The 21,841-nt window shown below is 44.3% G+C and overlaps 1 protein-coding gene across 1 annotated transcript; it reads right to left on the bottom strand.

Annotated features, from left to right (window-relative positions):
• Positions 1-1,579: 1,579 nt before the first annotated feature.
• LOC138521578 (keratin, type I cytoskeletal 13-like) lies at positions 1,580-19,825 on the bottom strand. The gene is made up of 8 exons (XM_069634522.1): positions 19,141-19,825; positions 13,834-13,916; positions 11,343-11,499; positions 9,733-9,897; positions 8,967-9,092; positions 4,990-5,210; positions 4,057-4,109; positions 1,580-2,083 (listed from the first exon to the last, which is right to left on the bottom strand). The coding sequence occupies exons 1-8, from the start codon at positions 19,753-19,755 to the stop codon at positions 2,067-2,069; spliced, it is 1,437 nt and encodes a 478-aa protein (XP_069490623.1). The 5' UTR covers positions 19,756-19,825; the 3' UTR covers positions 1,580-2,066.
• Between the last annotated feature and the right edge of the window lie 2,016 nt (positions 19,826-21,841).

Raw genomic sequence — 21,841 nt, 5'->3', positions numbered from 1 at the left:
GACAAGGGGCAGGGGGTTGAGAGGGGAATGGTTCTACGAAGATCGTGCAAGTGCAGGTTATGTATAACTCACTTGGTTTTCAAGCACAGATCCGGGATTCGAACCTGTGATGCTCAGCGTGGTCTTGCTACCAAGACCCACGCTTTGACACAGAGCTAGGCACTACTCGATTCCAGGAATATCTCTGCTACAAAGCAGAAGGGATTCTGATGTTGTTGTTATTAATGCAGAAGTGTGTGTGTTGTGCCTAGGTTTAAAAAGTAGATAGTAGTTCTTTGGTAAGTTTTTTGCAGGCGTCACCGGGCTAGGCACATTTGGATGCCAGTCTTCTCCAGCAGTAGTGCCACCTATTGGGATGGTCTGATGTCAGAGGCTGCTTGGGTTGCCAAGGTCGCCACCAGCTGCAGACCATGGCAGTAATAGAACACGGAAGTGTCACCCTTTGCGTATGTGTCCTGAACTTGTCGGTCGTCTGGTTGGTTGAGCTCTCGTACACCTGTTTTGAATTAGATCTAGAAGGCCTTTTAAAAAAAGTGGTAATTTCTCTGGAAAGGACCACATCTGTTTGCACTTCTGGGCAAAAGCTCCCCCACACCCCCCATGCAATGTTCAACTTTTCCACCACGTTGATGCAAAGTAAAGTGTAGAACAAAGGGGTAATTGCTTTTACACCTTGTTCTTCAACTAAGCAGGGCGCAAGTCTAGGGTACACATGTGTGGACGGAGTTCCCCCACTTTTTTCAGGAGACGCCCACTTTTTTCAGAGGGCACCTTAATATGCTAATTTCTGATGACGTCACATTCAATTGGTATGTTAATGGGTCCCCCCACCTAGCATGGAAAGTCATGCTGATGGAAAGCCAGGTGCACTTGGCAGCAGGAGAGGAAAGAGCAAGCAGGAGTGATACACCTTCTCTACTCTCCAACTCCACCTGCCAGATCAAAGAAAATCCCCAGGACTTTGAAAACAGATGGCAAAGTAGGAATGCCACTTTTCCCGCCATTTCCCTTGTCCATGGGACTCTGGTGATGACCAGCATAAAATCATAATAACTTAATGCAACATCTGGACAAATTACTATGCAGGGCCCACTCCCAAAATAAAACCCTCACTCAGAACGTGCTTGGGTAACTTAGGGTCCGATTCATGGAATTGTTAGCACGATGCAACGTGACTCTGCACTTCCAACAAACACCCTGATTCACAGAGCGGTGCAAAGTGTATTTTTGCAGTGCAAAGTCACTTTGCACCACGCTACAAATTCCATGAATCCGGCCCTTAGTATTTACGCTCACATGTATAGACGCATGACACCGTTTAATACCTCACAATCAATCCTGAAACCAGGGACTGACTCTTCACCAAGAAGCAGCTGGTTAGAAGTCCTCATGGACCTTATGTGTGATCTTGGGCATTGTGGTGCTGCTGCTGTTGTTGATCTCTGATGTTAGATTTGAGGGTGGTAATGGGTGAATGCTTTGCCAAACGTAGCACTGCCCAGGAAATGTTCCTGGCCTCACTGAACATTTCGATTCTCTGCTAATTACTGTCAATGAGCTGGAGCACAGAGTCAGGACATAGGTTTGCATTAGCCTCAGAGTAAGCTTTATTAAAGGTTTAAGGCAGAAAGCACATGTGTTTCAAGAGGCTGGCAGAGAAACCCCAGAAGAAGTCACAAAGGCGAGAGTGAAAAGGAGTGCATATTTCACCAAGAATATACATTGAAGAACCCACTGCAGTAATACAGGCATCAGTGCCAGTTGGCCGATATCATCAGAGTCCTCTGTCTCCAGTCCTGGCTTTTAAAGAAACAACACTGTGCATGCTGGAGCATGTAGTCTTCCTCTTTGCGTAATAGGTATAGGCCTACATGTCCCATCATGCAAAGTAATGACAAGAGGACTAAATAAACACACACTGTAATGGCATGGGAAGTTCTGGCGGGAAACCTCCCAAAAGACTTCTGTCCAAAGCCGAAAGCTCCCAAGGCGATGGCACTTTCTGATTCCGGGGTAACATTGTCGAGGAGGGAAGTAGGTGTTTGCTTTCTCTGGAGCCATCCCTATTATCTGTACCTTACGCCTGCGAGAGAGAAACAGAAACAACATGCCATGAATTTCAAGCAACACTGTGACCGCTTCGACAATGGGTGTAATTTGGAGCTAATTCAGAAGAAAATCTGCATAATTACCACCAAAACTGATTATTGTTACTGCCACTCATTCCTGTGGAATTACCATGGGATCATGAGTGGTGAGATGGAGGTGTGAGATTGTGGTGTTAGTTCCCATTTCTGGAGTCCACAGGTCCCCATGGGAAATTTCGTAGAATCACTATAAGCAATAATTCGGCTGGAATAATTCTGATGATTTCCAATGCTAAGGTGGATGCTCTACCTCCAGCTTTTTGGACTAATTTGCATACCCACAATGCCTTGCTAAAGTGGCTCAGAACTGGCGGTGAACTTCCAGCGATGGTTACTAAGTGGTGATGTGGCATGTGTGTCTTGGCTCAAATGGATTGTTCTGCATACAATTCGAACCTTTGTGTTTAACATTAAGATCACTCTAGATATTGTGAGTGTTTTAGATAGCGCCACTGTCAGCGGGAATGCACTTTCAGAGCGCTTGGTAACTGGAAGTTCTTTTATTGCCCACACTTGTGTACTTTATTTCCAATCTCAGAGGGATGGAGGCATGAGTCGGCCGGTGGACAATCGAACCCTGCAGCTCTTCCTATTCAGGGAAGCATGTGATCAGGGTAGAGCTGGTCATTCTTCCATCTCCATTGCCTACTGCACCCCTTCCTAGTGGACAGGAATCCTCCACCCACTCTTCCAAAAGCTGCAAGTACTGAAGTCAAGCAATTTGTAAGACTATGAGTTGGGAAGAGTTGTGTTCCAAGGATGCTGGGAAAACATGATGGTGGCCTTTGCAGAGACACCAAGGATGACATGATCACAGAAGGTGCATTCATGCTGTCAAACAGGACACAGCTCCTAGAGTAATGATGTCAGTGTGTTCAGCACATGGTCTTGGATACAGAGCAGAGGGTTCAGGATCCCAAGAGGGAGATATGTGGGATTTCCTCCTAAAGAAAGGGTAGGGTTCCCATGTGCGAGAGCCCAATAATGGCAGTGCTTCCATTGAGCCTGGCCAATAGTAAGAGTGGACTCTGAGATGCAAGACTCATCATCCAGTGAGTGAGGGTGTAGGCGTTAGCTGGATAATCCTCTTTCAGAAGAGGAGAGGGTGTGATGAAAGTATTGGAGCACATGGCTTGAGGCCTAATGCTATGAGGATTCATGACATCACCCAATAGGCGGTCTGGCATTGAAGGCACATCCCAGTCTCCCTGTGCCTCTATTAGACCTCTGCCTGTGGGGAGATATAATTCTCCTCATTAGCACCCTGAAGGGGGGTGCAAGCCAATCAGGAGGCTTGGAACACGGGTTGTACTGTATGGTACAAGCCTATGTTCCAAGCTGCCTGGAAAGCCAGTGCCCCCTCCCCTTCCCCGCTCCCTCTTGCCCTTTACCACAGCACCTGTCTAGTTCCCTACACAGGTGCTAATGGCATTCCCCACTCCCAAAAAGATAGAAAGGTACCTTTGCTGCGTGGCCCGGTGCCAGAAGCAGTGCTCTCCCCTCAATCTGTTTGCCATATATTTGACGTCATAGTCATCAACATGGAAAATTGACTGATGATTTCAGCAGCATTGCGCGGGCCAGGTAAGGCAAGTTTTTTATTTTATTTTTTTATTTTAAAAGACTTAAAAAACAGCACCCATGTAGGGAACTGCACAGGTGCTAATGGCAATATGCTCCTCGGTGGCGGGCAGACCATGCAGGTCACGGCCCAACACCCACATTAAGGGACCCGCTATTCATAAAATAAGTGTAGCAAGGGCACCATCACCCTAAAAATCTGCAGAACCACAAAAGTGCCAGAAGGTATGAGACTCCCTCCCACTCACAGACTCAAATTTGAAAAGTCTATCTTACCGAAGCCAAGCTGAACTAAAAGTCTACCTTACCGATGCCACGCTGAACTTACCGGGTTTCGTGGTCGATGTGCCGGTGCCAGGTTTGGAGTCTCCGCCAGAAACCCTAGAACACAGGGATAATTATAGTCAGTGTCTGGAAATTGACTAGCTGGAAGAAATGGCCTTACTTGTGGCTCCACCCACATTTCCCCTTAAAGTAACAGTACTACCCGAGGATAGAACCTTTTCTTTTTCTATTTTTTTTTTGTTGCTGCAGAGGTCATTATTTCAACACATATAGAAAATCTTTAGATATACAAAATTGCAGTTCTCATTTTATGTCAGGATTCCCAATAAACACCCTTACACTTTGTCAAGCTTGAAGAACTGGCATACTTTATAGTGATAAATGAAATTATAAGTGCAAAGCAACAACGTCTATATCATATTAACTACTTCTTGCTTTCTATAACCCGGGTCCAATTCTAATGATATAATCAATTTGCTTTATTTGACTTGAATCACAAACGCCACAGCTTTAAAAGTACAAAATACAAAAAAGCAGTATACTTAAACAAAAAACACCCATACGAGGTTACAAATCTAAAATGTGCAAGTTAAATACACAGGGACTCACTATATAACATTGTAATATCTGGTGTGATGGGGCCACGTTATACTCGGTTGTGGATCAGTGGCTTCCTGGAAGACGTCTGTATATTTGTACATTACATTTCATTGTATAAAACACTTGAAAAATTGATTATGTTTCCAAGATTGTTGTAGTCTAACTTTGGTGCATAAAGTGATTAACTATGAACCACACAAAACCCATAGAGTTAACCTATTTGGGCCAATGTGAGAGTCATGTTCCTAGAAAACATTACAGACATGTTAATGAATGGGATAACCAATCAGGCAATAGGGTGAGTCCATTTGAAGCCAATTGAGTCCACCTTCAGTGGAGATTCCCACCATTGCTGTCTTACTACTACTGCACTCACTTGACGTCCTGCCCTTCGATGAGGCTGCGGTAGGTGCTGATCTCCTGTTCTAGGCGCGCTTTGATGTCCAGGAGCATCTGGTATTCACTGCTCTGGTTCTCCATGTCAGCGCGCAGGTCCCCCAGCTCTTCCTCCACTTGGCTGATCCTGATCTGTAGCTGATTCAGCTGCATGCAGTAGCGTCCTTCCGTCTCTGCGAGGGTGGACTCCAGGGAGGCTTTCTAAGGGGCATGAGTAGGGAAGATGAGGGGAGCAGAGAATAGGTGTGTTAATACAAGATCAGAGATTCCTGGCAGAAAAGCAGACTGGTCCACACAAAATCAACCTTCCCAAGAAAGCTATGCATTGGCACGTCCACTCACAATTCCATAATTACCAAGAAGAAAATGCACCATCTACAAGCAAAGTTTGGTCAACAACCGTCCCCTCTGTATTTGTTACCATGAGGCAAAAGGGTATTCAGCGAACATATCGCTGGTAAAACAATACCAACAATAAGATCCCAAACAAACAACAATATTGGCTGCAAGAATATTAAAATGGAAATAATGCTCTATGCCAATAAAGACCCCAACACAGATTTTGGGAAATAGCACATTCCAGCACTCACCTCTAAATATGCTAGAAATTAAGCGATAATAGTACATTATTCAATTTGTCGAATAGGTGGACACCATTTTTTTACTGGAATTAACAGCGCGGTTGATTGGTTATTTTGCTTTGGAGATATTACTCTCAGGTCAATGTCATTGCTGGCGACATTACTGGGGCATTGTTATTGTTGGCGATGTTTTCGCTGGGAATATTTTCACATAGGACTGCCTTCTGGATAAGTAAATCGGTTCATTAAATTGAATACTATTTATAGATACATTATATTTGGAGTAGCCATCACACCTTGTGTGCCTCTCAAAAGACCATTTCCAAGCTACGTGTTTCTACAACATGGAGGCGAGGTAGGCTCCTTGCACAACTCACATAGACTGCTGTTAGAAAGTGTTATATTTGCGGAACACATAATCCGATGGTTCAATATCAAGTGATGTATTTCTTCAGAGAACGTTGTAACATGCAGTCATCTATATACACTCTGTAAGGCACTAACAATCTTAGGAATCCAAGCGGATAGAATGAAACGCAAAGCGGTGAGAGAAGGAAGCAAAGGATCAGGAAGAGAATATTCCTGCATGGTGCTCCCTCCCGTTCACTGAATTCACTGTAGAACTATTAAGCAATATCGCAAGAGCCCTGGCCAAGATTACCCCAATCTATCTAAAATGGGTTATTATAGGCACCAGCGTTGGGGTGTCCAGGGTCCACTAGTGTTCAGATCCCTTGAAGCCAACATAATGAATGGTATACCTGGAGGAAAGCGGATCTCTGATAACTTCTTCCGTGTGCCACAGAATGGAATGGAACTCCCAGACGCTGGCCACTCGGAATATAATACTGGGGCACATAGCCTTCTAATGGCATTTGCCCCTAAAAATCTATTCTACCTCAGGAGGTGTGCTGTTGTAATTCTTTTATCTCTACCCCCACACTATTGATGTAAAATAAAGACAAGTAGCCACGCCCTAAAGCGCACTGACTGTTATGACTCTTTCTTTCTTGAATTCACCCCCTGGGCCCTTTCCAACAAAAGCACATAATATTATGAAGTGGAATGTGGGTGCCATCTTATATGTACTTTAAAATGACATTTTCTTTGCTCTAGGTGAGACCTTGTGTTATTGTGCAGTATAACAGAGAATGTGCAATGTTGCCCTCGAACAAGTTAATTGATATCAGTTACAAAAAGAAATATATATCCTGAACATATGTCACCCTTTGCACATCTGCCACAATCTGCCTTTTTCTTGCAGGTTGTTCCTCGGTGTTCCGAACGGTCACTTTAAATACTTGCATCTTAAGATTTTTATTTTCCAAATCAACTAAGACATAAAGTGCAAACTGGCTACAGCTAGGAGGTTAAAGGTCAAGATGCCCATGGGACAGTCGGTAGCCGTCGCACCCTAGATGTATATAAATAGTCAATTTTGATTTCTTTTTGGCGTTCCATTTCGGGATCGAAAGAACACCAGATAGCACATTACGGAGGTTAAAAAGGTGGATAGCCCCTAGAACTATCGATCTTTCTCAGGATTGGAGGGCTAAGTCCATCAAGTATATAAAAAGTTTTGAGTTGGATGAGTGCTTGCAATTCTTTCTGACACGATTAACATTTTCTTTCTCAAATAGCCATGAAAGTCCTTGCCAGATAGAATCCAGAAAAGGCTATTTTCAGTGTCTACTTAGCCTCATTACGAGGAAGGAGGTAACCATGCCGCTTTTAGCGGCATGGCTACCCCCTTACCGGGTACTGGGTCCGGGTTCCTTGAATGAGGAATTACCGGGCATTCCGACCTTGGAGGACCCGGTAATTCCTCATTCAAGGAACCCGGACCCGGGACATCCCCATTCCCATTCGAGCCCCCATAGGGCTCAATGGGAATAGGGATGATGCTAACAACGGGCCCATTAATAATGGGCCCGTTGTTAGCATCCTGGTCTACTTGCGGGAACCCGCTAAGGACGCCTGGAAAACCAGGCGTCCTTAGCGGGTTCCTGCAAGCAGACCTCGTAATGGGGCGGTAAAGGGCTAACGGCCCCGGCACCTTTACCGGCGCTGTTAACCCCTTACCGCCTTCCTCGTAATGAGGCCCAATGTCTCAGACTCTCAAATAAAATGTGACCACAGAGATGACCTGATGTCAAAGATTGCTCACTTGTCAGAATATCGATGAATGCTTTCTAAGAAATGTATGACATGTGATCTTGTCTTAAGGAAAACATCCAAATTAAAAAAGATTTTAGAAACGGGATCTGAAAGCATAGATGTCCTCAGTAGCTTCTCCGTCTACTGACGCCTTCCTGTAAATCCCCTTATCTTGTATTTGCGTCCGAAGGGGTCTCTACCAAAGAGTACACGCTAATATGCGCCTCCGTGCACATTTACCCTGTAGATTTTTAGAAGAACAATATTTTGCCTCTATGTCTTATTGATGACATCATGTGTCTTTTGGATCGAACAGGTGATAACGTGTGTGTTTTAGATGTCACCGCTGCCATCTTGGGCACTTATGGTATTTTTGTTTAGATGCTGTGCTGCGACTGTCGACTTATCTAACAGTTTCAGGATTTAAGAAACAGACCTGGACGAAATTACTACAGTCCTATCCATTCACCAGAAAGTGATGTCAGTCTCTGAAAGATTGGTTTACTTTTTTCTCCAATAGATTCTCTTGAACACTATGTTTAAAACAAAAACTGGCTCACATCCAAGTGCCCAAAGGTGGGATTTGTTTCAGTGCTCTTGAGGGCAGAGATGTCCTTAAGTGTTGCAAGTGCCTGCTGCCAATATCACCATGTCATATGTAGGTAACAGATGCCGGTGCATGTGGAATGGAGCATCCTTTCATCTTTCCAAAGCTGCAAACATGAGGAGCATTGAATTGTGTGATTAAAGTAAAAGCTCCTATTTAAGCCTCAGAAATAGCCAGATAATAGCCCTACTGTTGCCACCGTGCACCTGCATTTGCCACATGCGGACAATCTACAGCCAACACACTGTGCACCCATGCAGCAGGCTCTGGCTGAACAGAAACCTGAGCTGGGCAGCAAATGCACTTTCAGACAAAGGCACAGTGCTATGAAACCTAAACACATACCAGGACAACTCGGCAGGATGCATTTTGATGTTCACATTATGAAAATGAGTGTCTGAACAGTGAATAGGTGAGCAAAGCATCGCTATAGCACCATGGCAACATGAGTTGCCTCTAGGCACTATAATGCAAACTCCCATGAAGATGATGATACAATGCACCCCTATTCCAACCAACAAAGCTGACTACAGACGAGAACAGGCTCATGTATGTCACCCCCACCCATCAGTGTTATGCACAAAGGGTTAACACCTGTCGTGCAAAGCTCACCATGCTAAGCTGGGACTGCAGCTCGATCTCCAGGCTCTGCAGACTCTGCCGCAGAGAAGAGGCATCGCTCTTCACGGAATGGGTGGCTTGGCTGTCCGTCGCCACTTGCTGTACCAGATCCTTGCTCTGAAAAGTAAGCACATTTTGGGGATGTTTAATGAAGTGAATGTAGCTGCTGTGGGGGACACTTAGCAGCTGCCACTGAAGCGCATAGTCCAACCTGACGGCTGCTTTGAGGCGCCTTCATCTGTGCGTAGTAAAAGAGGCCACAACTGGTTGGCTCGATGTTGACATTGACAGACATATCTGGGGGTGCTGGGAGCTGCTGGGCTGAATCCCAGAGGTCACACCACTGGCAAGTGCATGAGTGCTACTTGCAAATGCAACGTCCCGGGGAGGATAGCTCAGCAGGCAACGTGCTTGCCTTGGAAGCAAGATGACACAAAGCAGCACAGGTTCGATCCCAAGGTCCGCGGGTGTATTTAAGTGCATTATAAATACGCAATTAAGACAAGTACAATTAAGACAAGTACGCAACTAAAAAACACATAATTCCAAACAATTCCTGTAACAGCGCCCCGTGTGCTGTGTGAGCGCTTAAAAAATGCAAAATAAATAAAATTCCTTGACAAGCTCTGCCATGGGTGCTTTGAAATCATGTACCCAAAGTACCCCCAATCAAACATCCCACAACATTCTACATTTGAGAACAAGCCCCAGGACCACCATGTCAGTCCAGGGGATTAAGGGAAGGGTGGTAATTTACCATGGCCTGGAACTGATCCTCTGCTTCCTTCCGGTACTTTGCGGACAGTTTCTCATAGTCCTCTCGCATGACGTTCAGAGCCTTCAGCAAGTCTACTCCTGGCGCCGCGTTCATCTTCACATTCACACTGCCAGCCTCCTGCCCCTGGGATCCCTCCTTCAACTCCTGTGGAAAAGAGCACAAGTCCGCATCGGCTGGATTGCAAGTAAGGTGCACTTGTGATATCACATCTGTGATGTCACTGGCACATCTATGACATCACCTTTGTGATGCTTTACACATGATATGACATGATATGATATGGTATTTATAACACGCCTATACACAAGTGTTTCGCCTATACACAAGTGTTTCAAGGCGCGACGAGGCAGGGAAGGGAAAAACAGTGGACAGACAAATGATCCTACTAGGCCAAGTGTCATTCAGATCGCGCAAGTGCAAGGGTAGGGAGAAGGAAAAATTGTTAGAATGTAAAGTCCTTGACAAAAAAAATGAATGTGCTTTTATTTACCACCTCCAGGGGGCGCCTATTACTTATGCTTTTATTTTTTACTCCAGGATCTTTTCACTCGCAATCAGCATTGTGTACCGCGGGGAGAAGGAAAGGGATACACTGAATTCATTTCTAGGTTGCAAGATAAATTCTGCTCCAGCTTGCAGCTACTTAAAGGACCTACAGTAAGCGGCCTGCAGGGAAGACACGTGGTTATGGTGAGCCATACACTTGGTTCAGAGCCAGACAGTGGAGTCCTACATCTTCACTGAGAAATGAATCTCAAGTTAAGACATGTCAGGTGTGAAATATTCAGCAAGGCCTGGCTGCTGAGCTCTCATCATGTGCATGTTGTGGAAGGTTTAGCAAGCATTTTGCAATGGGGCAAACAAGTGATGGGAGCGTATCCCATATTTCGGGTAGCCAAACCCCTAGCTCTGGATGAGCATCTCACACCTCACTTAGAGCAAGGTGAGAGCTCTTTTGATAGTGTTGCATGGGCCATACGTTCCCATGATACATCTCTGTAGCGGGTAGGTAAGAAGTAAGAGTTCCCATCACATAGGTCTGGTTCAGTAATACAAATTAGAGTAAGTCGGACAGCATCAGAAAGATACAAATTAGACTAATCGGACAGGACCAGAAAGCTACAAATTAGACTAAGTCGGACAGGATCGGAAAGATACAAATGAGAGTAAGTCACAAAGGATCAGAAAGATAGAAATTAGAGTAAGTCGGAGAGGATCAGAAAGATACAACTTAGACTAAATCAGACAGGACCAGAAAGATACAAATTAGATAAGTCGGACAGGATCACAAAGATACAAATTAGAGTAAGTCAGACAGGATCAGAAACATACAAATTAGAGTAAGTCGGACCAGATCAGAAAGGAAAAGCACTGCTTAGCCCAATACACAATTTGCATCTCCCTAGAAAAACACATTTTATAGGGAGTGAGAAGCTGAGTAGACACTCTTAATTGCCCCAAGAGTTCCCTCGTGTTTAAGAGTAAGGCTTTTTTATGGGGGCATGTGATTGTGTTTTGGGAAGGTGTTGTACTGGGTGGCCTATGGCAGTCAATGTGAGCAGGGGTTAATTAAATCTAACATGACTTACGTCCTCGTGGTTCTTCTTCAGAGCGACTAGCTCCTCGGTCAGGCTCTCAATCTGCATCTCCAGGTCAGACTTAGTCACAGTCAGCTCATCCAAGACTCTGCGCAGGCCATTGTTGTCGGCGTCCACGGCCTGGCAGAAGAAAAGTTCATTCTCGTACCTGAAGGATGGTCAAGGAGAATGAAAATGACACCCCAGGCAGACACTAGCCTTATCCATCAAATCACATTTGTAGACCACATGTCCTCCAACAGGCCACAATACTTTATTGGCAATTAAGTCACATCAAGTTTCTGTTCTACCCCAGCAGAGGCCCAAGTGGCCTGTCAGCAACTCCTACACAATAGTTCCGACAGAAACACCACTGTTTTTATTCTTCTTGTGAATACTAAAATGGGTTGAAAAGACTAAAAATTGATTAGTTTACCCAATGAAAACAAATTGGTGACTAAGTAGGTGAACAACCAGGATTTCTTTTTTAAATCAAATGTTCTGTTTTTATAACATATGTTATTTTCTTATTAAGAATCTATGAATTATTTGTGTTTTAAAGAATTGATTAATTTTATGAAAAATCTCTTTTGCAAATGTATTGATTTGTTTTTAAGTAACAAATCCCTTTTAAAATGAATACATTCTTTGTAACAAAGGTTGATTTCTATTGAGATTTCAATCATCTTTATCACACGTTATTGTTTGCATTTAAAGACACATCAACCTATTTAGTAGAATTGTTTACTTATAAATTGATCTGCAGTTGTGTTTTTGTGTAAATAATGAACTTCAATTTGGTCTAATCTATGATTTACCATTGAGTGGTATCGCTCATTGAAGATAATTGAAGAAAGAAAGATAAAAAGATACACATTGATCATAGAGTGGATCTACCTTGTAAAACCAACGAATATAGCTCTGGATAGAGCAATTTTGAGAGCCTCAGAGTTAATTAGGTGGTTTCCACCTGGTTGTTGTGGTTACAATGGTGAAGATAAAAAACAATAATCATCACATATTGTCTAACAATGGAATTGACTAATCTTTCAAACTACACAATGCAGAAGGTGTGACAGCTGAAATCACAGTTCTACCAAAACAATGACAATTTGGCTTGTAACTATGACAGGCCTGTAAAGAATTTCATGCATCGAGTTCTGCTCCACCTGCATGGGTGCCTACAGAAAAGATCTAATTTCCTGCGGTGACCCCGTCCTAATCACATTCACCATCAATGGCGTCTTAATATGCATCCTGAACAATGGCTTCCATTGCTCTGCTATCGTGCTCCGATATTTTTCCAACATCCTCATGGCTTTCTGTTTCGGACGGTAAGAAGCGCTTTTCGTATTCCCAGTCCCACATCACAGTGACAAATGCTAGATGCCCTTCCTTTTGCCTACCCCAATCTGGATTGTGGAGTCCCCCAAGGTCGAAGAGCTGACCACTATCTCTATACCCTTTAATTGCTAAATGTGTCCAATAGAGAACAGCATGGGGTCAACCTTGAACTCAAAATGCCTCCTGATCAAGCTTGGCTGGTGGCAGGCAATAGGGGGAACTGAGTCGTAAGGCACAGAGCGGCCACCATCTCTTCTGGCTATGAGGCTAACTGCCTCAAAGATAGGTCTGGCAGAATGATCTTTGTACAACTCATCCTCAGTAAAGACAAAATTGAAACTCGACCCCATGAAATATCTGATCCAAACCTGGGATCCCCATCATTGCCAATCCTCGCAGACAGGATGACGCTCATGCAAGCTACATTGGTCTTCTCAGACTTACACGCTTTAGACCAAGGGATCATGACTGAATTTAAATATGAGGCACCAGGAGCACAACAAAACTCCTTGTAAGCACCTCTGCCTTCTGCAGGAGCATGGCAACGAGACCACGTAGCCTGAGACTAAAACAAACGCATGTTGTCCAATCCAGTCCTTGGTTCTTCAAACGTTGCTCCCCTCTCAGTGCTGCAACTCCCCAATCAACAGCTGAGAGACCCACACTTTTCAACACTAACCTCGATCCTTTGGAACCCATTTCCAGATTGGAACCCAATTATTCATCCTCACCTTCTAAAATCTAAATGGGCTCCACTTTCGCCCGCATCTCCCTTCTCTACCCCCCTCTCCTGATCTTTTACTCCTTGTTCCTTTCTCTCCCCCAATGGCCGCCTTTGCACTGAAAAGTTCGCATGCAGATGCATGCAAGTATTTCAAATTAAACACATTGTTTTGAAATGTTAAAAGATGAATCGATATACAGCAGTAATCTCGGATAAGAACCTCTATTTTGTATTGCTGATTACTATGCCATAACCATGTGCCTATATGTCATTAATCTTATTCACACATGCACACACATTCACTACACACACACTCACACATTCACTTAAACAACCTACCAATATAAAAATACATGATTGACACTTTTTATGTTTACAGTTCTATGAAGAATACTCCCCGGATTGACTTTTTAATGTCCGAGAAATGAAACTTACTTGAGTTTGAAGTCATCTGCAGTCAGCCTGGTATTGTCTATGGCCAGAATCAGTGTTCCATTTTCAATGTCGGCGGCCAAAATCTAGAAAGAGAAGACAGCATGAGGCTGGTCTCAGAAAGATGTGTACAGCCCGCTTTTAAGTGAGGGACAATTGTGTGCCCTGTGTATCGCTCTGATGGCCATCTGTTTTCAGAAAAAATGGGTTCTTGGGAACCCCCTTCCATCTATATGATGTGGGGATACTGAGCCACGAATCTGATCTATACACTATTCCTCACGTGGAATGTTCTTTATCAGGGAACATCTCCAGGGCATTACAGAACATTTCTAGGGACATCGAGAGATATCTCCAGGTCATCAGAGAATACCCCATGGAATTAGGGAACATCTCCAGAGAATTGGGAGATATCTGTGGGTCATCAGAGAATTCCCCGGGACATTAGAAAACATTTCCAGGGCATCGAGAGATATCTCCAGGTCATCAGAGAATACCCCATGGAATTAGGGAACATCTCCAGGCATCATGAGACATCTCTGGGTCATCAGAGAATACCCCATGGAATTAGGGGGCATCATGAGACATCCCCAGGTCATCAGAGAATACCCCATGGAATTAGGGGGCATCATGAGACATCTCTGGGTCATCAGAGAATACCCCATGGAATTAGCGAACATCTCCAGAGAATTGGGAGACATCTGTGGGTCATCAGAGAATTCCCCGGGACATTAGAAAACATTTCCAGGGCTTTGGGAGATATCTCCGGGTCATCATTGAATACCCAGTGGCATTAGTGAACATCTGCAGCTGGAGCTATCATTATGCACATTTCCACAAGGGTGATCCAATTATCTTCATTCATCATCCATAGGTATCACCTGTCTTCATGGACTCAGGGGCATAGTCACCCATGTCTGCTTCTTTTAGGCATCCAGCATGATTGGAGTTGCAGGCTCACAGTCATGTTGTGAGAAGCAAGACTACAGTAACCAGAATGCAATGTGCTGTTGGCTAAAAAGCTAGGACATGGTGCAAGTGGTCATCATGAGATGGACCAAGTTGGCAGCTATGGTCATTTCAAACAAAAGTTCAAAATATTGTCATATTTACCTTTTAAAGGTTACTTTATCATCTAAAGGATGACATCACTCATAGATGTTGTACATCCACAAAGACTGCCCACTCTGTTTGGAGCACATCAGCGTGATGCGTAGTGGGTTACGAGCTCTGAGGATAATGCAGACCAGGCAGTGGCCAAAATCATAGCAAGATCGTGGCGAGCCCCAAGTTCCAGTGTAGGGGTAGATCTGAGATGATATTTTTCACAGATGTCCTGTGACCAAAGATTAAATTGCCACTGGCTCTATAGCCTTTGACCAGTCAGGAGCCCCAAGACACAGGGAGTCTAAAAGTCAGGTCCTCGAAAGCGAAGTCCACGACATGTTTTCAAGATATCCTCAAAATATAGTTGACTCCAGCCAATGTAAATGGGAGTTATTTACATAGTTGACGGTTACCGTGAAGACCTGGTTTAGTTGGTGGGGTGATGCAGGGTGGTTTCGGGGGATTAAGTAGGAGACCCCTGCTTATGAATTTGGATGGAATAGTTTCAGTCTCGTAATTCGCAGTATGACTGTGCAGCTGGTTGGGTATCTTCCAGAGCTGCAAAACTAATGTTTTTTTTTATTTTATTTATTTTTTAAATTGAACTATGGCTTTCCACATTCTTCCTATCACACAGGGTAAAATGTTTCCACTGTTAAAACTGGTGATATTACCATTGTGCAGATTTCTTTTGAAGAATTTGAAGGAATTGAGAGTAGACAGCATATTATTGAATTGAAATTTTGTATGATTGCTATTTATTATTGTTTTGCTTTTAGGTGACTTTTCTTACTATTTCTAAGTTGTGAAAGGTTTTCTGTGCAACAGATCAGAGGTTTTATTTGTTACTAGTGCAGGGATGTTTTTCTTGTATTTCTTCAGAACTGAAGCAGCTCCATTGCAACTTTTCCATTCCAAACAACTCCAGCTTATAGCGATTTTGCGATCCCGCAAAATGCTGCGAAAACAGCATCTTTAATAAAAAAAAAGTTTACATTTTTTTTTAAAGTAATCTGCAAAAATTACTGTTTTAAAAAAAATAATACTCAGGGTGCCAGGTTCTCAACTTTTTTTTTACGCAAGAAATGCGCTAACACATCTCATCACTTGCGCCCCAAAAAGTGCAGCCCAATCCACAAGGGACACATGAATGGGCACATTTTATATGCGTGCCCATTCAGATGGGCTTTTTTACCTCCTTGATCAAATAAAGTGGCGTTTCTGTCAATTTAAAAGCACATCCCTCATTTCTAAGCAAGATGCACTTTTAAATGTGCAGAAATTGTAGGCAACCCTACGTGCATGGGATGTGGGGATGCCACTGCATGACAGGGTCTTTCCTGACCCTGTCATACATTTCTTTTAAGGTATGAACCGCTGCTGTGTCGCTTCCATTTCTGTTCCTCAAACAGGATAAAAATGCATTTTTTGGGTCGCATTTTACAGCGGCAGGCACCAGGAGGGCCTGTCCTTGTAACAGGCGTTGGGAGCTTGCAGAACACTGTCGGGAGAGCGATTCTATTCAAAGTACTGCCCATTTTGATGACAAAAATCTATCGAATGTTACAATTTGACCTATTTCGTCCAGTACTAATTGATCGATTTTTATAAATACTGAACATGTGTCGCGGTGGTGTCACCCGCTCCCCATGTTCAGTATTTTTGGTCTAGGGTGGTTGCAGAAGTGTGTTCCCTTTTTTCCTCAAAATTGAAGGCGGGGACAGAAAAAAAAGAAAATAACGAAAAAGGGACCCTGCGGTAGCGACCAAGCAGTTAAGTAGGGGAGGGGTGTGGTGGTGGTGAAAGGTACATTTTGGGTTGTTTGGCTGAAGTGCAAATCAATTTGCAGCAATTCCACCGCAAATAATTACACTTCGGTCAAACAACCCAGAACACCATTCAAGGCAGCTGGCCAGCGCACAATTTGTGCTACAGCTCAAGCCTTTGGGAATGCGCCGGTCACCTTTGAAAATAAGGTGACCTGCTCATTTCCAAAAATGAGTTGTCTAAAAATAGCATATCCTCCATTCTTTTTTAAATGCCCCATTATTTGAGGAACTGGGTCAAAATCTACATTTAAAAAAATAAAAAAATGGTTACACTATGAGAGAGACGGAGAGTGATAGGTGAGATGTGAAGTGATAGGCAAGAAAGCAGAGGGAGAGCAGTGGGTCAGAGGAGGAAGTTCTGCACAAGAGAGCAGAGGAAGCAGTGATGCGGTGGGCCAGAAATCTGAGAGCGAGCAGAGGTACAGAAAGTAGAGGGAGCGTGTGGCCAGTGAGCCAGAAAGCAGAGAGGAAGCGGTTGGCCAGAAAGAGGCGGTGAGCTGCAGATTGGGAAAAAGGATGAGGGAAGAGTGCGATAGAATGGGAGAAAGGATGCAAGATGCAGAAGCAGCACAAAAGAATGAAGGACTGTATATTGCGGGAGGAATTGTAGAGTGTAAAGGTGTGAGTTGAGAGTATGATTTGGAGTGTGGCAGGGGCTGGACAGTGCAAATTGTGACTTGACAGTGTGACATAGCACGTGAGTATTTGTATGACAGAGTGAGAGGTTAAGGAATGTAAGTTGTGATGGAGAGTTGGTGAGTTGTGTGTTGGTGAGAGAGATGTGTGGGTGTTTGGGGGATTGGAGAACATAGAAGGGGAATATTTTCAGCACTACAATTGATAATGATCAATTTAGTTAATACTATTAAATAGGCATGAACATTAAACCAGACATGTAGTCAAATCAAACACTGTTCTGTCAAGCCAGAGACATCTGGGACTCTTCCTATTAAATGAATACAAAAGAGATATAATAATGATACCCGGGCTCTCTTGTAGCCTTGCACTCTGCCTATTTCCTGCAATGTGGCAATCTTACACCCTCCAGTTAATACAAAATGTCCCGCAAAAATGGCCCAATAAATAAAGGTTTGCGCCACAAAATTTGCCATTTCATGCCGCAAAATTTGCCATTTCATGCGCAAAATCCTGGAAGGTCTGTTTAATGCGGGCATTATGTTCAAGGCTAGATTTTATGGACACTCTTGAGGTGCATGCAAGAAAATAAAGGCACTGTGATCTTTTTGGTGAATGGAGAACTTATCTGTGGCATAGTGTGACCCCACTTCCTGCTCACCAAAAATGTCTGCGTGCTGAGAGCGAAACATAAAGGTGTGATAGTTCTGCAAAATTAACACATGAATTATTTAGATATATGTATAGAAAGTGATCCTCTTTGTTGGTTCCATAGAAAACGAATAAATGACATGTGCTGTGCATTGGCGCACCTGGCCTAAAATGTGGAAAAATAAAAGATTTGGCTAGAATATTTCCAGAAACATTTTAAAATCCCCAAAAGGCCTCATTCAGACAAAGGACTTGTATAGTGCCACGTTCCACGCACCAACTACTTCACGCAAAATTACACGTTCAAGTAAAAAGTCACGCGCATTGATCCTTGGTATTTAATGGACTACGGAAACCACGTGCCTACAGACGGTGGCCTGCAGGAGACACGCGCCTCACTCTATTCAGAATGGAGGAGGCCTAAAGCTTCTTTCTGATTTTTAAAGTGCCCGTGCTCGGGAGTTTTTCAGTGTGTTTGCGATATTTACTTGTTTACCTTTACAAAGGCTACAAATACATTGAAAAACAACATGGCGTTGTCCTCATGGGTGAGGGTGTCTGCCAGTCGAGTGGGAATGCAGGTCACACAGAGCTTGGTTTCGCCCTGTGTGCCTATGTGATATTCACCGGCAGCAGCCTGACGCACAATCTTTAGACAAGCCATGACGTCAGCCAGACTGTTTGGACATCACATAGTCTAAATACATGCATTTTGTAGAAGTATAGGTGTGTAAGCCATGAATATCTACAATTCTTTCATAATCTGTCCCACTGGAAAAATCCATACTATTATATTTATCAGAACAGTCTATGGATTGCCCACTTCTCTGTGGTGGGGGGTCCAGTGGCAGTAGTGACATGCACTTAGTGACCTCAGAACAATTCATCTTCCAATCTGCTTGAAAATAATAGAGGTGGGCATCCATTCCTAAAAGGAGGCAATTCTCCATTTATTAACACTGTTGGTGCAGGCACCCATTCGATTGTTAATCAATAACGTGATCAGTTGCAGTCACTCCAAGACTCTAGTGCAGCCCTGCCTCTTACATTGCAATTACTGTCAGTGAAGCATGCAATCATACCCTACCTTTGCTTTGAGTTCCTCTATGGTCTTGTAATAGCCACTGTAGTCGATGTCCTTAGTGGTTGACGTGGGGCTTTGCTTCGCATACCACTCCCGGATCTTCTTCTCCAGCTCGGAGTTGGCATCCTCCAAAGCATTCACTTTGTCCAGGTAGTTGGCCAGCCGGTCATTGAGGTTCTGCATGGTCTGCTTTTCACTGCCACCAGAGAGCAGGCCCCCATCGCCACCTCCTTGCCAAAACCCACCTCCGGATCCCCCACCAAATCCCCCACCGGCTCCAAAGCCGCCACCAGTGCCATATCCCCCACCAACTGCAAAGCCTCCACTATCTCCATATCCACCACCAGCTCCAATGTCACCAGCATAGCCATAACCATCTCCAAAGCCGAAGCTACCAGCAGAGTGGAAGCCACCAGCCGAGCGATAGCCACCAGAAGATCCCCCACCATGCCTTACGCTGCCAGATCCTCCAGCAAAACCACTACCCATTCCCCCAGAGCCATAGCCCCCAAAGGAGCCATGACCCTCCCTGGCACCAGCTCCCCCTCCACCGGCTGAAGAGTACTTAACTGAGCCGCTCGATCCTTTGAAGGACCGCGAAGATGAGAAATGAGACATGGCTCAAATCACTTGAAAATGCCTGCGCAAAAGCCCAAGCTACAATGTGCTGGCTGAATCCCTACCCGGAGTGGGAGCTGTGCAAAGAGCAACCTCCAGAGCCTGCTTATATATCTCTCCCCATGGGTGGCACCGACACTCATCTGCTATCTTCCCAGAGTGTGTGCCAGCAGCCGAGCTTTGTGCCAAGAGCAAATTGATTTATGCTGAGTTTTTCCACAGATGCCTGCTACACCCACCTGTCCATCATAAGATTCCACTTCTGTGTTTGTAGTGAGCAATTTATCCAATCAGCTGGGTGGGTCCCCTGCTCAAGTGGATTATATATTTGTTTTGTTTAATATCCTAATTCAGCGTGCTGTTTCATGATCCACATCCCTCAAAGGTGAAGATGAATTAGCGGCGTACTGGTGGCAAGAAAGGAGACGCTTCTGCTTTAATAGATAAGCAGTGCATGTCTGTGCAGAGGTTTCAGCTTATCTTGCCAATTGAGATGCCAATAGTCAATATTGATGCCAAAGGGGCCCACAGAGACAGGTCCCCATTTAACTTTGCACAGTAAGACGGATGAACCTGTTGTACTACCAATGGGATGTGAAGTATGGCACGATCCATTAAAATGGAAAAAAGACTTATGACAAAGCCACAACCATAGCTAGATGCAGCAAATGTATTGTCAAATGAACGGGAAAGTTTTGTGTATGTGCAATGTATGTGAAACATGTTTTAAATATGTTCTATAGACGATATGTGCACTTTTAGCTACAGTACGCTTTCTGGCCCAAACGCAGGGAAAAGGGCGCACCTTTCTTTCCCCAGACCAGGAATGGACCCCACTGTAACCAAGGATCAATGCCTGGAAGCTGTTGGTCCGCCTCGGAGCAAGACTGGACGGGCCCAACCCTAAAGACCCTTTATGCCGCTTGTGTGGGGAGGTCTGGGGAGAAGATTGGTGCTGCTCAGTCCAAGCCACGGATGTGCGGCAGCTGAGACCAGGCAGCGGGGCTATGGTACATGTCAGTACCAGAAGTATCAGAGCAAGTTGCATTATAGTCGCATCAGATTCTCAATCTAGCACCCCCAGCAATTGTCACTCAGCATTGCCATCACAAGAGGCGGCATAACAAGAACATCTCCTGCCGCAATTCTTCACAACAGAACTACAACTACTCCCAAGACCTTAAGGCAATGCCTCAGTACAAAATGACAAAGTGACAAGGAGGGAAAACAGAGTACGAAGGAATCAAATACAAGGGAATTGATAAACACCAGCAATATCCCTCCCAGGCTCACAACACAGCAGAATCCCCATCAATGCCCAGTGCATTCGGAAAGTCCATTTGGCAAAATGAGACCTAAGGCCACTTACATTGCGTGGTAGCTTTCCACCTATAAACTCTCCGGATCAGTGACATACAGGCTGGCAAGAAGAGGGGTCCCTAGCGGACGACCCCAGGGGAAACCCTGATAGAATCTGCCCACTGAATGGAGCGTTCCTCATGATAGAATATCACATCACAAAAAGCACCCCAGAAAATGTGTTTTCAAGAAATAGAACAACAAATGAGCACAGCACACTTAATACCCATTTCATGATAAAAGACTGGAAAAACCACACCATAGCCCCACAGACATTGATGCAGGAAACAGATGAAATGTCTCCAAACTTTAGTGCAACCACAAATGCTGAATCTGGGGGTCGACTACATACCAAGGACCCCACCCTACTCATACCACTGTGAGAACCATACACCAATGCACTGTTTAAAAGGAACAAAATACACTGCAACTAATTCAACGTGCATTCATCTGAAAAACATGAAACAGAAATCTATGACAGAAACATGGCCATCGAATGACTTCAAAGTAGTAGTCCATGAAACCCTCCACACAACTTTAAACTTCGACGAGCAAACAGGGAAGGCAGAAGAAGGGGAGTCCTCGCCATGGCCCCCAACAATCACATCACCGCCTCATCTCTACTACCAGCAGGTATTGAAGATTCAGAATCTCCGCTTGTCAATTTCAAACTCCGCAACCAAGTTACCTTAGATTCCCTTCTCCTATACAGACCGCCCACACACAA

Source organism: Ambystoma mexicanum, chromosome 13 (genome assembly GCF_040938575.1).
Source record: "Ambystoma mexicanum isolate Mex_15411 chromosome 13, UKY_AmexF1_1, whole genome shotgun sequence".
Lineage (NCBI taxonomy): Eukaryota > Metazoa > Chordata > Amphibia > Caudata > Ambystomatidae > Ambystoma > Ambystoma mexicanum.
This window is presented reverse-complemented; position numbering and strand designations above follow the sequence as displayed.